The sequence below is a fragment of the Protopterus annectens genome, chromosome 4.part1 (genome assembly GCF_019279795.1).
Source record: "Protopterus annectens isolate FY-2018-M chromosome 4.part1, PAN1.0, whole genome shotgun sequence".
NCBI lineage: Eukaryota > Metazoa > Chordata > Ceratodontiformes > Protopteridae > Protopterus > Protopterus annectens.
Window position 1 is genome coordinate 820,452,799 of NC_056734.1, and position 17,706 is coordinate 820,470,504.

General features: G+C 39.1%; 1 protein-coding gene across 1 annotated transcript in view; it reads left to right on the forward strand.

Moving 5' to 3' along the window:
* Window positions 1-17,706, forward strand: part of NGEF (neuronal guanine nucleotide exchange factor) — a 760,193-nt gene that overhangs the window by 368,468 nt on the left and 374,019 nt on the right. Inside the window, exon 3 of the mRNA XM_044070587.1 lies at window positions 4,793-4,937. Coding sequence (XP_043926522.1) covers window positions 4,793-4,937 — 145 coding nt within the window. The remainder of the gene's footprint in view (window positions 1-4,792; window positions 4,938-17,706) is intronic.

Sequence of the window (17,706 nt, forward strand, 5' to 3'; positions counted from 1 at the left end):
AACTCTAAAGTTCCTTTCACTGTTGCATTATTCAGACCCTCCCTCCTGGCCCTTACTTATATTTTCTTCTGTTGGGGGAGCATTTTACTGGCTGAGGGATCTTTACCACCTTGATCTATTTTCTCTCCTGTTTCTCTTTTCTCCAGGATGCACATTTTCTCCTTCTCCTGGGGTTGCTATAATTCTCTTGGGGCACTTCAGTTCTGAGTATTCAGCATACTTATGTCACCTGGGTGGGGAGCATATGGCTAACATATAATCCTAGGAGGATGTAAAGGCTTTGGTATACTCACCACTGTTGGGTTATCCTTGGCAGATCACACAGGTGCTGAATACTGCAACAGCGAAAAGAAGGGCATCTACTGCTATATTAAGATATTATACAACTGTGCTATTTGCCAGAAAACCACAGATTGTACAAGGTACTTAGCAAACATACATGACAAACATCTGGACATTCTGAGAAAATCTGGATGATTGAGAGGTATGTTGACTCAGCATTTGCTGATCACCTTAAGAAACAATGTATTATATGACCTACTATTTTGACCTGAGAGTGAGGAGGTGGATGACAGAAGGAGCTAAGGACTGTTTTTTTTTTTCAAAACAGTACTTAAATGATTCAGCAAAATCATTGTTAGATATATTTGTAAAGTGGGAAGGAGTAAAAGCCTACAGCTGGTATAGCAGCTTCTCTGTAACCTTTCAAAAAATAGTTTGGGTAATTAACAACTTTGTTTATTTTAAAGAAATTATTATTGTACTGTTTAATGGATTTCTGTTCCTGGGTTACTAACTCAATTGTATTGACATAATGAGGCAGGGTTTTTATCAGAAAGTTGTGTAGGAAAGGATGACAGACATGTGCCTTATAGATGGTGCATATGCCAAGTAGCATTTCTTTGTTTTTATCCCAAAATGTTTTTTATTTGGCTTTGAACCAGTGACTTTTTCTTTCTTTTCGGACAACAGGCCAATAATCACTTCCATGGAAGACTAGTTTGTCAACATACAATACTGCAAATACAAAAGGCATGACAGCCCTGAGAGCATTTATAAACACGCATTCATCAATGGCAGGCACGCAGGGCACTATTAGTGGCATTAGGGTATACTGTAGCAGTATGATAGCAGTATAGTTGAATTAATACAACATTAGCCACGTGTTCTGTACAAGACTGAATTAATACAATGTCTGTATGATAACCTGTGTTGTGCCAATTTACCACGTACAAAACAGTTTAACATCTGGAGGCTGTCTCAAGGGACTCACGCACAGTGCTGCTAAGTATCTAGAAGCTGTATTAATTTGATGGCACAAACAGAACTTGGCCCGGTGTTTAATGAGGAAGTGATATACAGCTACCCTGTCATGATTAACTGACAAGTGCTATTCTGTGATGCCTGAAAGGGTTGCAGATAAATATAAGTAAAAAAAATTCACTTTATCTTACATGTCTGCAAATATAAATTGGTACTTTTTGTAAAGAGGAAGCAACATATAGCAATGTGATGTTCATCTGTTTATAGATGCTACTGTGTGACGCCCATTACTGTGCTCTGTGCATTTTTTAATTAAAACAACCCCTAAGTGATAGGCTGTGATGTGCATGATATAATTAATATAGCCTGCAAATGCAATCCTCTGTGCTGTGCAATATAAAATTAATACTGGTGACAGATGCTATTTTGTGCCCAGTAAAATTAGTACAGGAAGTGGAAAGCTGATTTTATCTATTTTACATGAAACATTTTGCTTTGCACATTATGATCATGAGGAGGCAAAATGCAACATTTTAAGCACATATGGCATTGTGTAGTTGAGACAAAAGCTGTGCAATTTGTGCTAGAATTAATACAGCCTACAGATGCTGTTCTATGTGCAGTTGAATTAATTCAGATGGGGAGAGGAAACTAATTGTATTGACTGAAGCTCAAACATTTTGCTTTGCACTTTATGATCACGAGGAAACAAAATTCAACATATTCAAATGAGTTTTGAAATCAACATATGTTACTGCTGAAAATTAAAAGAAATGGCAGGACTAAAGACTGTTAACATGTAAGAAAATGCCATTAATTCAATTACCTCACTTGTGGCTTGTGAGGTAACAATAATGCACACAATGGTGCAGAATATTTTTAACACCTAAGTGTGTTTACTTATATACCTATATTTATATACCTAAACATGCATACACAAACACATACATACTACCACCAGGCATGCACGCACACATAAAAATAGATATACATATAAGGAAATAATTTGCTACAGTTTTCCAACAACCCCTCCTACCCTTGTATCATGGACCCACCATTAAACATCCCCTCTTGCAAACTTACCAGCCAGAAATGCAGCCCTCACCCCAGAGTTGGCACAGCTTTCTTTTAAGCCGATGCTTTTTGCACTATTTTCTTTTTAACTTCCATCTAGCAGCCATAATTCATCAATTTATTAATATTTTGCGGTAACATTTTTCAACAAAAATTTTCAGCAAGTAATTTAGAACTCATCTCCCTATTAACTGTTGTGCTGCTTTTGTGTATTTCTGTGCTTAACTGATTTCACAAAATAACTACAACATTGTCTTTTGGAATTGACTTGTAAATAGTAGCCTTCATACCAGATACAAGAGGAGCATTCTTATTTGATCACAGGGTATTCATAGTTGCCCAACTTATAAGCAATAGCTACAAGTGTGCCAATCATACCTCTCAAATGTCCAGATTTTCTGCAGAATGTCCAGATTTTGCCTCACATTTCTGGTCCATTCCTGATAAAATGTGTGCTTCTCTGGCAAATCACTGAAGACTGACATCACTAAATAATGATAGAAATTTGAGTTTCAGGCTTCATACCTTCTGAAAATTACTGTTAATGCTAAACCTTATCAAAAAGTACTAGAGAATCATCAGATAACCTATGTAGAAGATTCTACCGGAATGAGAATTGTACTAACTGGTTCTCTGACAGAGTAGGTGATGCTATGGAACAGACCACTAAATTACATTAAAGCAAGTACTAGTTTAGATATTTTTAAGAACAGCCTGGACAATTATTACGGGAACAAGTGTTTTGGTATATTGGCAAGCTAGAAGGGCATTAATACCCGTACTTGAAACATTTGTATGTATGTATGTATGTAAACCTGTTATTCTAGAAACTTTCTAAGTTTATATAAGCAATATTTAAAATCTGTCTCTATTTTGGGCCTTTGCTCCCCTCCATTATTTTTGGCTTTGTCCAGATTTCTTGAGCTAAGAGGCTGAAAGGTATGGTGCCAGTCTTTGCAGCACTGGTTCTAGGAATACATATGTGAACAATACTGACCTTACGCATATAGACCCGCATAGTCTTGGCTCCAGGTATTCAGATCTGACCAACACTGGTCCCAGTCATACAGATTTGCAATGCCCTTGGTATATAGACTTGATCAGCATCAGCCTCGGGTATGCAGACTGTATATCATTGGCCTCGGTCATGCATTATATCCCTTTATCAACCCCAGGTTTAAAGATTTTTGCTGTGTTAATCCCAGTCATAGAAGTCAGTACAGCATTCAAATGATGAATCTATATCTCTCCAGCACGGACCCCAGACATGTATACTTACCATGTATTGGCTCCAGGTGAGAGATCGGTACACTGTTGTCCACAGTCAAACAGATTTGTGCATCATTCATCACAAGCATACAGACCTAAGCAGCACTGGCTTTTGATATTCAGTATGGACACCAGCTTCTAAATGTAGCTACATGGGCCTGTTTAGTGCCATTCTGGTGCAGGTAAATCTGGAAAATATAGAGGAGCAGACAGTTATCTATAAAAGAGTTGTATTTGTCCATATGTGCCAATAGTATAGTAGTTGCTTGAACTTTCACTGTATTTTATGTACACTTCCAGGGCTTAGACAAATGTGCTGTTTGCTCAGAATTGCTGTGTCTACTGATAACCATATTGGTCATAATGTAAGGAGTCATATTTGACAGTTGCTGTTTGCTGGGCTAGTTCATCTACACTCATAGACACAGGTCAACTACTCTAATCCCTGTTGAGCTGTTAATGCCTCTGAACACAGAAATACATCCATATAGATAACATGCTATTGAAGATACAGTTGTACCATTTGGAACAATTCTATGTTGATTTTCACCTCTTGATGTCCATATGTGTGTGTATGTGTTCTAGGGTTACCACCTGCCCCACTTTGAGAGGGACAGTCCCTCTTTGGGCGGTTGTGTCCTGACCAAATATATTAAACGTGGCAAATGTCCTGAGATTTTACGACATAATTATGTCCCATATGTAATGTAATAGTTGCATATAATAGTTCTTTCTGTATCTAAAATACCTACATGTTACAAGAAACAGGATAAGCAACTAAACTGATACAAGAATAAGCTTATATTTAGGCAAAAAAGGAAAGTTCTATCCCTTGTACTGACCGTGGGTTTGTGTCAGCCTGTAAAATCGGATGTGCGTCCCAAAAATGTCCCACTATGGCCATTTGAAAAGGTGGTAACCCTAATGTGTTCTGGTGAGTGCATTTGCACACTCGCATCCACACATGCATGCGTTTGTGTGTGTGTGTGTGTGTGTGTGTGTGTGTGTGTGTGTGTGTGTGTGTGTGTGTGTGTGTGTGTGTGTGTGTGTGTGTGTATGCATGGGTGTGTGTGTTTTTGTGTGTGCACTCATGTATGCATTTTCACACTCCCATGCAGAAGTGCACAGCTTTTTTTTATCTTTCTTCTTCAGACAGTATCACTAAATTATGCTTATTTTGTATTAGGTGTCTCAAAAGAACATACCTCAGAAAACCAGAATACAGACTCGAACCATTCCATCCATGCTGGAAAGGCTGAACAGTTGGAATCTTCAGTCTCATCAAACCCTCCTCCTCCAGTAAGATCTGCATTAATCAGCAATGCACACAGGTAGGTGAACAGACACCAGCTTCAAAGACTACTCCCAATATTTATTAATGAACCTGCTTTGGTCAGTGATTTCATCTCAGAAGGCCTCTTTACAGCAGGCTTTGAAGTACTGAGAAAACAAAGTGTAGGCTGTTGCAATGGCAGAGACATGACTCCTCCTATGACAATGGTGTCAAAGGTGCTGGATAGACCAGACAAAAGAGATAGCAGCAATGATTTGCATATTAGTGCCTTTCCTTCTGGTGGCAGGGTAAATTAAGCACTGTAGTACTCCTTGGAAAGAGACACAAGGCCATAGGTTAGGTACTGGAAAAGAGCAAATAGCATCACAGTTCAATTGCTTTGTAACTCCTATGATTGTACATAGTGGTGCCGCCTACTGGAGACTAAGAAGACTAAGTATAGCAACAAGGGGCTGAGCATACCACACTGCAGTTCAAAACACATCTGAGTCCATGTGCACTTGGCCTTTGCTTGGGCCACTGAAAGTCTGTGACTCCAAGTGGAAGGTATATGTAAAACAATGGTTATAATATAACATAAAAAAATTCCTTATCTCAGTGTTATGGCCCTGGGTGTTTGTCAGTCAGCTACTGCTCCAAAAAAGGGAGAGGAGGGCTTGGACGAGATGGTGCTCTAGGGACTGCAGTCAGGGAGGGAGACGCTTACTAGTGCACTGGTAAAGCATCCATCAGTGATACTCATAACCCATTTCCAAGACCAAGCCTGAATGTAGCTAAGGCTGGCTGGGAAGGAAATGTGACTTGACAGTCCAGTGGATAACTTACTAACAGAACAGGTTTTGACACAGCATACAGTGGCACAGAGCACTAAGTGTTTCCACTATTGACACTTGGATACTGCCGCAGAATAGGAATGAAAACAAAACACATGCCTGGCACATGATATGAAGTTTGACATTAACATTATTATCTTCTTGGGATGGGCAGAACATTATTAAAATGGGAGAGGGCCTCTGCCTGGGATGGCTCCATGTTCTGACTAGGTTTAATGTCAGTGATGTTTTTATGGCACTCATCTTAACAACTGAGGACTGGGACTTCCTGTGTGTTAGGGGATCTTCTGTGTGGCCATCCATAATGTGATTTTTATTTACAGAGGACTAAGGGTGTTCTTTTGTTTGACCATGCTTGTCAATGTTCCTTATCTACACAAGACTGAAAGGAGGCACTTTTGTTTGGCCATGCCTCACTACAGAGGATAGGAGTGGTATTGTAATGTCCCTGATCTTTAACTACAGAAAACATCTTTAACTACAAATGACCTAGAAGATCCCTTGCCCACACCTAATATCACTGATGCAGGTGCTTGTCTTCCTATGCCTTTTGTCACTGATACTTATTATAAAGGGCCTTGTGGGGGTTATCTGAATATGACTAATGCCCATGGTCTTTCATAACATCAACCAAGGAGTAACATTCACTTGAGGAGAATACAGTCCCTGTAGGGTACTGAGACTGAAAACTGGTAAAGCAGAAGACTGAGGTATATCCTGTACCAAGATTAATTCTGATAAAAGTTGTGTGAAAAATATAGGGTACAAACAACCTGAAATAACATTTAATAGTTGTGGTAAAAACATTTAATTGCTGTGGTGAAAACTCTCATACATGTCAAATACTGCCAAAGTTAAAATCCTGCCTTTGTAAAATTCTGCAGGGTGACAACCCTTTGGTGTGACTGTAGAGCATGGACTTGATCTAGCTCATAGCCTAATTAAACAAGGTAATGTTGACTCTTTATATGTGAATTAGAGAAAACATCTGCTGCAATTGCTGTCAGTCTTTTCATTTGTTGGAGAGGAACCATGTCTTGTCATATGTCACTGTAACTAGGACTAGTGAGAGAAGCATAGATACAAGTTTCCTGCATGGATCATCTAGCCTAGTATCAGCAAAAATAAAGAAAATTAGGAATTTTAGGTACCAGGTTCTCATGTATCCAAATAAAGTTTTGTCTATCTGTAATGCTGCTAATCAAATGTGGCAACAAGAATTGTTAGGGAAAGATGACGTATCTAACAGTGATGGGGTGAGGAACAGTTGCAGTAGTTAGTGGTTCTTTGGGTACCCCTAGTGTTATTTAGAGATGTCACCTGCTCAGCACTAGCCAAGAGCCTTAGAAATGGGAGGGAGTAGACATCATTTCACATGACACATACTTTTGTATCATGGGAAATACCGGGGAACATTCCTTTCAAATGAAGCTGTTCCACCAGTTTAAGGAGATTCTCCTTATCAACAGTCACGAGCTCGCATGTCACCTGTCAAAGAGGACCTTGTTTCTGGGATCATGAAGAACTTTAGCTTGTAACGGCATATCATCCAATTTGAAGCTTCAGCTTTTTTTTTTTCATTTCAATTATTCATATTAAGATATAACCAAATTTATTTTAATTAATTTCAGATGAATCAGTTTATTCTAATATATTGGCAAATGGGGGTGGCCATGGTGGTGCAGCAGTTAGCATTGTTGCCTCACAGCAAGATGTTCTCTGGTTCGATCCTCAGCTGGGGTGCCTTCTGTGCAGTCTGCATGTCCTCGCTGTGGTTGTGTGGGTTTCCTCTGGGTGCTCCGGTTTCCTTCCACATCCCAAAGACATGCTGTAGGTGGATTAAACACTCTAAATTGGCCCTAGGTGTGTGTGTGTGTGTGTGTGTGTGTGTGTGTGTGTGTGTGTGTGTGTGTGTGTGTGTGTGTGTGTGTGTGTGTGTGTGTGTGTGTGTGTGTGTGTGTGTGTGTGCTTTCTGTGGAAGGTTGGGCGCCGGGATGGCAACTCGACACTGTAAAACTCCACTGCCAATCATGAGCAGACAGGTGATCTGCTGTGGTGACCCCTAACCGGGAAAAGGTGAAAGAAGAAGAAGATTCTAATATATCAGCAAATGGATTCCCACATGTCTTGCCTGACCCCTGTCTAGTTAACTGCTCTCCAGCCAGTTCTGCTACTCAAACTTTCTTCCTTCAACTGACAGCCTAATATTCATTTAACCCATCAAAGTGATGCCTTATTGTAGGCAGTGGACCCTAAGTTTATTCAATAGCAAGAGCCAGGGACTTTTTATTTTATTTATTTGTTGACTGGGTAAATCCTGCCAGATACAAATGTCCATTTTAGGCTTAAACCATGTGCACTCTCTATTTAATTGATTTTTTTCCGAGTCACACAGTAACTTGAACCATGGACTACAGAAAATAGCTCATTAACCATTCGTAGACTTAATCATCAATACTGTCCCTCGTCCCTCTCTAACATAGATGACAAGCAGGCAGGGTATTTCGTTTAGATGCTTTAATGCTTAGAAACACATCAGGATGGATAGCAGCTTCATAAAATACATACAAACTGGTTAACAGATAGACCTTACATACATGTATGCTTACATCTCAACAGCTATCTACAAAATGGCAGTCAGACTTGCACATGCTCAGTATTTATACACTTGTGCAAGCCCTTGGATAGCTTCCTAAAGATGTATATACACACATTGATCTACAAGTACTAACTGCCAGACAACAGTATATGTCTAGATGTCCTTCCTTAATCACTGTTGTAATATTCTTTGCAATAGAGATAACCTGCCATAAACAGCCATACACCCATCCAGCATACCAAAGTCATGGGCCCATCCAAGTGCTGTATGTCGGCTGTATGTCCTACATCTGGGGCCCAAGCTACATAAGTGACATATGAGCACCAAACCTCCAGAACTTCTTTGGTGCCTCTCGAAACTCTGTGTTTTGAATTTGGTCTGAAAGTCATTTGTCTCATATCACCTCCAAGCCTAGTGCATATTAGCACCCAATTGTTGGTTTTATTGACGGTACATATCATTCAGAAAAGGGAAATGTGAGTGTGGAAGACAGAGCCTCCATAAGGACAGACACAAGAAGTGACGTTTTTGTTTGGGTGCAAATCACAATCAAAGAGTAACATATTTGTCAGTCATTTGTTCCTAGGGCCTTGCACAGCCATCTGTCTTGCCCTTCTTTATATTTAGAAAATTAGTGGTTGAACTTTCTTGCTCAAGGGACCATGTCTTCTGAATCCACATGCCCGGATATCCAGCTGCCTTCAAAAAAGTAGTCAAAATATTGCATTTAGAGACTTCTGCTGGCCATCCTCTGCCAGACATTTCTGTGCAGTCAGATGAGGAGTCGGTGGAGTGTCTGGTTCTGATGGCTGCTCCCTCTGTCGTGATCCCATTGGAGGGTGACATGGGCCAAGCCATTCACATGTACTCTGAGGCTGATCTTGCATCCATTACAAATGAGAAGGGGGGAACAGTGGCTGTTTTTTTCTGAAGTGCCTAGGGGATACTTGTAAGGGAAGGCAGGGTTCAGAACCTCCTAAGTTTGTTAGGACTGAGTTTCCTGTAAAATCATAACAAAGGATTAGGCATGTGATTCCTGTTGCTAAAGATCCTCAACTGGAGTAGCAGAACTTCACCCAAGGTCTTTTTAATGCTCTTATGGCTTTAAAGCCCCCACAGAGTTTGTCACTACCTTCTCCTGTTGGTCTTCCTTCTTCTACTCCCTCTAAAAGATCTAGGGATTCTGATTCATCGGATGATGATCAGGAGTGAGATGCTGGGGAGGAATTGTTGGTGTATTCCTCCCAGATTCACTCCCCTTTTCCTTTAGGATCTGATGAAGGGGATACTCTCTTCCCTGAATCCCAGCTGAAGAGCTTTCTTTTGGGGACACCATTATTAAAATGATAGAACATTTTCAGTTGGAGAACTCCCAGAAGTCTGACATCCAGAAGAGATACTGTGATCTCTTACAGATGGACTCTCCCAGGCAATCTGCACTTCCTCTTGTTTTGAAAGCTCTTCTGGACATGTATGCATCTGCTTCCAAAGCCCATCAGCCTGAGCTCCCTGCACCTAAAAACAGACAGGTTCTACAAAATCCCTGAGGCTCAGAATTTCTTGTATAGGAACCACATCAGAACTTTCTGCGATTTCTCTTTCAACTGACATACCTACTAAGTTACTTTTCTCTTCCAAGCCCTTACCATCAGACAAGGATAGTAGAGCAATGAGTTGGTACTGTAAGAAAGTGTATACCTCTGCCATCTTAGCTTTCGGGGTCATCAATTACCAGACACTTATGACAAGATTTGTGCTTATTTTCTTTCCAAGCCAGGGGGTGGATGTTGGCAGACATGTCTGAGTTTGATTCTATCACTTCAGCCTTTTCTTTATTGGGTTCTGCTTCCTAAGAGCTTATCTTTCCATCAAGTGCAGCTATGATGCTTTTGATCCTTCATCTAGGATGATTACATCAGAGTCGGTCATTAGGAGCTATTTTTGATTTAGACTAAAATCTCTCCTGAAGGATGTGATGGCAGAATTATTGGATTCTACCTCAGATACCCAAAATCTGTTTGGATCTGCTGCTGCAGATCTTTTTAAAGCTTTACAAGACAAAGGGAGGGTCATGCAAGACCTTAAACAAATCTTCCTCCCACCTATACCTAAATTTCAGAGGAATTTGCCATCTAAGGCACCATTTGTACATAAGTATCACAAACAGCTCTTAAATATTTTTTTTTCTGAGAAACATACTCAAAATTCCAGGGACAGAAATTTTTCTTTCCAGTCAAATCACTTCTGTTTGACAATCATCGTTCTCTTCCAGTAGGACAAATTTCTCTTTTTGAAAAGTTAACTCTGTCTTTTACAATCTCAGACTCTTGGTTTCTCTCTATAATTTGCAATGGTTATTTCATGGTAAGAAAATTTCTTTGTCCATTTTCAGGGATTCCTCAACCTCCTCCTTGCCAGTTGCTGAATTTTCCTCTTCTTCTTCAGGATTTCTTGGCTAAAGATACTATTCAATCAGTGCCTATTTGCCAGTAGGGCAAAGGTTTCTACTCCAGGATGTTTTTGGTTCCCAGGAAAGAGGGCTCTTTGAGACTCATTCTAGACCTCTCCTTTCTTACTACCATTCTGAAAGTTCCTACTTTCAAAAAAATTACTCTCCAGTCTTTGATTCATGTGCTTCTTCCAGAGGCTTTTCTGGTGTCCCTTGACCTGAAGGATGTCTTAGGTTCATAGGTAAGTACTAGGCTATCTGCCCGACAGCATCTATAAGCCTAGCCAGAATGTGTTGGCTTTCGCTGCCCCATTAGATTAGTTCCCTGTGCCTCTGTCCAGCAGAGCAGTGATCCCCAAGGTAAATTTTCTGTTTTCCATCCACTCATTAAGGTTTCTCTTGAAGAGTGTTAGTGAGATGCTCTGCCTAATGTAGATTGGAATCCTGTTGCAAAGCATGGGGAGTCTCTGGGGCCGGAATCTATCCCTCCAGCACATCCTATTTATCGTTGTGGTGAGGTTTAGATCCCTAGAGCGTATGGCTCTTGGGGATTTGTTTTTTTTTTTAGGTGGAGTATGTCCATCAATTCTGGGTTGGACATGGCCTTGTATGTCAGGCAGAGATCACCTCTGAGTAAGCAGTATGCAACCGAGTACAACTAGAGTTTCTTCAGTCAGGCTGCATAGGGCATCTGTTTGAGGCCAGTAATCCTCTTGGTGAGGTACTTCTGTGGTCTTTCCAGCTGTTGCAGGTGTCTTGTAAGGTACATCCCAAATGGGGCGTTGTACTCTATGATGGGTCTGATGAGTGATGAGCAGAGGGGCATAATAACCTCTTTTGTTCTAAATCTGAACCCTTTTATGATTAGGTGGGCCACATAGAAGGATTTTATAACCACCTTGGCAATATGGACAAGTAAATTAAACACGAACTAGTAAACCAACACAGCTGAAATGGAGCAGGAAAAACGGTACTTCAAACTACCAAAAATATAAGGAAATTTATTAAAGTTTGTTAAAATAAAGCGCTTTTCGTCTGGTTTAATGACACAGACTTTTAAAAGACAATTACTTCTAAAAAAGGCTTGCTATATATACACACAGTTACAAGGAGAACCCAATCAACAGGCAAAAAAACAATTAAACAATTAAGCAATGAACTACTACATATTGTTTTTTAAAAAGGCAGCCACAAATTCATAGCAGCAACAAAAAGTGATGCGTTAGCATTTGTTACTAAAACTATTTTGTCAAAACCACAAAACCACACCTATTAAATTAATATAACTTTGACTTCGGAAAAGCTAAAGACAAAAATGTAATTATATAATATTGACTATAAGAAACAGTAAAAAGTTACAAATGTTTAAAAATATTTAAAAGTAATGACATTATAAAAGGCTTAGATGAATAAAAAACTAAGAAACTAAAAAATTATTAAGCACACAAGCATTTACCAGGATGAAAAGTCTACTAACAATAGACCTGTACAAACAAAGTTGTCATCTACATAAATTCTTGATTTTCAAAATGCTGCTTATTGAGCAGTTTTCATTGAGACCAGGGGCGTTGAAGGCATTAAGTCTAATCTGCCAAAGCAGTTCTAATTCCTCTAATTTAAAACCTGTTGGACCACCTCTTTCACTTGCTATAACCTGGTCGATGACCATGAATTTGAAGGAATGGTTGGGAAAAAGAGAAATATGTTTTGCTAGAGCATTGTCATGTTTATTTTTTCTAATTGCATAAGAATGCTCATAAATGCGGTCTCTGAGACGGCGCTCCGTCTTGCCTACATAAAATGCAAGACAACTTGCGCACTGGGCCAGGTAGACCACCATTTTCGAGTTGCAATTGACCCTATATTTCAAGTTGTAAGTATAGTCTTCAAGTTTGAACCTGTTAGATTCTGTAATATACTTGCAAAAATTGCAACTTTGACATTTATACATACCCACTGCTCTACTTATAGGTCTCTTTTGACACTCAAACAAGTCTTTTAAGTTTTTTGCTCTCCTAAAAATCACTTTAGGTTTGATCTCTAATTTCTGACACAAACCCTGAACAGTCATAAGTACCACCCAATTTTTGTATAAAATCTCAAGACAATCCCTATTGTTTGTACTGTAAGTTGTTATAAACATGGAGCTTTCGTTAAGTGGGTCAGAAATGGATTTAGACCTTTGAGAAGGATATGGATCTAAGTCAAGAATAGTATGTTGGTCGAAGTGGACCTCGTCTAGTATAGGTTTATAAATGCGTTTATCATGTTTTTGGACCACTTCTTCTACAATGTTGCTGACCAAGCTGTCAGGGTATCCTCGATGAAGGAACATGTTTTTAAGAAAAGTACATTCATCGAGGAAATCCTGGTTGAGCGTAACAATACGGGCTGCTCTGACTAGTTGGCCTTTGACCACAGCTCGCTTTTGATGATGAGTGACAGCTTGTATAATGCAAGAAAGAGTTTGAGTAAGTACTCTTTCTATGAATACTAGCTGTAAGTCTCTGAAGTTCAATGTTTTTCTTCAGCTGAATGTCCAAATAGGCAATGGACATGGTGTTAAAAGTAGATGTGAACTGGAGAAAATTAGTAGTCGCATTCAAATAATCTACAATTTGTTCACTGATTGTGGCGTCACCATCTACTACTATAAAGATGTCGTCGAGGTAGCGGGTGTAGTAAATGAACCTGTCACTAAAGCTACAATTATTAAAGACAAAGAGGTCTTCCCAGTTGGCCATAACTGAATTAGCTACACTCGCCCCACAAGGTGAACCCATGGCGACGCCAACTTGTTGTAGATAAAAGTTGTCAGCAAACATGAAGTAGTTGTTCTCAAGTATCAAGACCAATAATTCATTGACTAAAGGTATCTCAACATTTTCACCTCCATTCTTTCTCATAAATTGACTGACCCATTCCAAAGCTATGTCATGTGGTATACATGTATACAGGTCTTTAACCTCGACCGTGAGGAAGTTGTAATTACTGCTAAAGATGAGATTTTTAATGTTGTCAAGAAAAGACCAAGAATCTTTACATATGTGGTTGATTTTCACCAAGTATTTCTGTAGAATGACATCTACCACTTTTGCACAGGGGTACATAGGTGATCCTCTACCGTCCAAGAGTGGACGCATTGGAGGGTTGACAACGTCCTTGTGCAATTTAGGTATTCCAAACAAGTAGGGAAATCTTGAGTAAGATGTACTCATGAAGTTGAAGGTGTTCTGGTCAATTCGACCTTCAATGAACATCTCTTCAATACTGTCCTTTATGGTTTTATAAGCGCCATTAATTTTGGATCTCGAACTAAGTGAATAAGAGGGACAATCCAAGAGTTGGAGCATTCTTGACTCATAATTGTCTTTGTCAAAAATAGCTAAACCCCCACCATTGTCTGGTTTACATATTCTAACATTATTAAATCTAATGCTGTCTATACATTCCTTTAATAGCAAATGAAGGAAAATTATGACCGAACTTAAACATTTGACGAATGTCAAGTTCGCATAGTTGTTCAAAAATATTTAATAATGGATGCAGTGGTGGGTTAAAGACACTTGGAATTCTATAAGGGTTTACATTAGAAGTAGAATTACCAAAGAACAATAAATTCAAGTTTAGTTTCCTTGTAAACAGTTTAATATCTAGGATAGTTCGAGCTAAATCCAACTTTTGGTTAGGGACGTACGTGTGACCTTTTGCAAAAAGTTCCACTTGGTCTTGGGTTATGTTAACTGTAGAGTAGTTGTATACTTTAAAGTCATTTTCAACATTAGTCAAAATGACCGGTAACTCTAGTGGTACCAAAAAGCTAGGACTGTCTTGGCAAATGACGCTACTTACAGTTGAGTTTGGTACATTACCATCAAGGTGGTTGTAGTCACGTTCAGGTGGAACCGAAAGCCAAGTGAGGGTATCAGAAGAATTTGCAGCAAGGGCGACTGATGGTGAATCTAATTCCTGTATTGTTTCGTATTCCTTTTTGCTACTTGGTTCGATTTGTTTGTGAATTGTTTTGGTCTCGCTCCTAAAAAATTAGACGTATTAGATCTTAAATTGTAATGACAAGGAGCTTGGTTAACAAAAACACTTTCGTTTTCACTAGGCTCATTCTGTGGAGACCCCTCCAAGCTTACATCTTGGCCAAGTGAATTGTTGACCATGGGGGCTTGGTTATTCTCATAGTTGTTCCTTGTGGGTAGTGCCTGAGTGTTGTTGTTGACGCCAGGTTGAGGAGGACCTCCTGGGCGTTCCCAAACTTGCGCTTGTGGCGGAGGAGGATAGGCAGTTCCTTCACTATATGCCTTTACATCCCTGTCGATCTTTTTAGTTTTATTGTTCTTAAGTTTTTCAAGATATTGGTCAATACTGACAAACAGTCTGCTATATTCACATGTGTACCGGAAGAATTGGTGGTCCGATTTAATTTTGAAATCCAAATCGGCAACTTGTTGACTTAGAGACTCCACAGACAAGGTATAGTGCCTAATCATTAATGTCAGTAAGTCAACACCTTGTTGTTGAAATAATGCTAACAAGTCTTTATGGAATGCTGAGTTCATTATTAGGCCTGTGGGATACTGATAATGTCTCAAACCTTTAGGAATAATGTTGCGTTTAAGGCACTCCTGGAAATATGAAATTTCCAGTTGAGTCTTTTTTTAATTTAACCAAGAGTTTGTCCAGTAAATTCAAGTTGTACGTAATATCTATGTACTCACTGTTAGTATCAGACTGCTGGAGCTGTTCTGCATTCAAACTTGAAGTGAAAGAAAAATTACCGGTAATCCATTGTTTTATGTCAGGAAGACTTTCAGTGTTGTTAATGTTATTGAAAGGAAGATTTGTAGTTGTGAAAGGAGCTCTTGAAGAGACAGGTTCGACGTTGTTGCCATTAGTAACTGCCGAATTGCCATTAGACGTTACAGGCGAGTCGAACTGTGCTGCCCCTGGTCGAATTGGTGCCACAAGTACAGGAGCGTCATCAGAAGTAGGTAAGTGGCTGGCCGGAATACTCCTCTGCCCGCACGTAAGACTCTGTCCTCCTGTCAAGTCAGCTCAAATAAAGCTCTGTAAATGTAAAGAACTATTCATGCCATTGTTGGCTAAAACAGTTACAGGACTGCCCTGTGCAGTTGGATGAAACAAAGGCACAGTTGTTTTAGCTTGTTGGTGGTTCTCCAATTTCACTAAACGATCAAGCAACATGTCCATACGATGCATAAGAGAGTCCAAAATGTTGTTACAGTTTCTGTCAAGACTGTCATTGTGACAGGAAGGTCTTACCACGATGGGCGATGTAACAACACTGGGTGGATTATTCAGTATTTCTGGTGTGTTCGTGAATGTTGTATCGCCTTCACTGACTCTTGTTTCAGATGCCATAAAAACTAAGAAGACAAGTAAATTAAACACGAACTAGTAAACCAACACAGCTGAAATGGAGCAGGAAAAACGGTACTTCAAACTACCAAAAATATAAGGAAATTTATTAAAGTTTGTTAAAATAAAGCGCTTTTCGTCTGGTTTAATGACACAGACTTTTTCAGACAATTACTTCTAAAAAAAGGCTTGCTATATATACACACAGTTACAAGGAGAACCCAATCAACAGGCAAAAAAACAATTAAACAATTAAGCAATGAACTACTACATACTGTTTTTTAAAAAGGCAGCCACAAATTCATAGCAGCAACAAAAAGTGATGCATTAGCATTTGTTACTAAAACTATTTTGTCAAAACCACAAAACCACACCTATTAAATTAATATAACTTTGACTTCAGAAAAGCTAAAGACAAAAATGTAATTATATAATATTGACTATAAGAAACAGTAAAAAGTTACAAATGTTTAAAAATATTTAAAAGTAATGACATTATAAAAGGCTTAGATGAATAAAAAACTAAGAAACTAAAAAATTATTAAGCACACAAGCATTTACCAGGATGAAAATTCTACTAACAATAGACCTGTACAAACAAAGTTGTCATCTACATAAATTCTTGATTTTCAAAATGCTGCTTATTGAGCAGTTTTCATTGAGACCAGGGGCGTTGAAGGCATTAAGTCTAATCTGCCAAAGCAGTTCTAATTCCTCTAATTTAAAACCTGTTGGACCACCTCTTTCACTTGCTATAACCTGGTCGATGACCATGAATTTGAAGGAATGGTTGGGAAAAAGAGAAATATGTTTTGCTAGAGCATTGTCATGTTTATTTTTTCTAATTGCATAAGAATGCTCGTAAATGCGGTCTCGGAGACGGTGCTCCGTCTTGCCTACATAAAATGCAAGACAACTTATGACTGGGCCAGGTAGACCACCATTTTCGAGTTGCAATTGACCCTATATTTCAAGTTGTAAGTATAGTCTTCAAGTTTGAACCTGTTAGATTCTGTAATATACTTGCAAAAATTGCAACTTTGACATTTATACATACCCACTACTCTACTTATAGGTCTCTTTTGACACTCAAACAAGTCTTTTAAGTTTTTTGCTCTCCTAAAAATCACTTTAGGTTTGATCTCTAATTTCTGACACAAACCCTGATCAGTCATAAGTACCGCCCAATTTTTGTATAAAATCTCAAGACAATCCCTACTGTTTGTACTGTAAGTTGTTATAAACATGGAGCTTTCAATAAGTGGGTCAGAAATGGATTTAGACCTTTGAGAAGGATATGGATCTAAGTCAAGAATAGTATGTTGGTCGAAGTGGACCTCGTCCAGAATAGGTTTATAAATGCGTTTATCACGTTTTTGGACCACTTCTTCTACAATGTTGCTGACCAAGCTGTCAGGGTATCCTCGATGAAGGAACATGTTTTTAAGAAAAGTACATTCATCGAGGAAATCCTGGTTGAGCATAACAATACGGGCTGCTCTGACTAGTTGGCCTTTGACCACAGCTTGCTTTT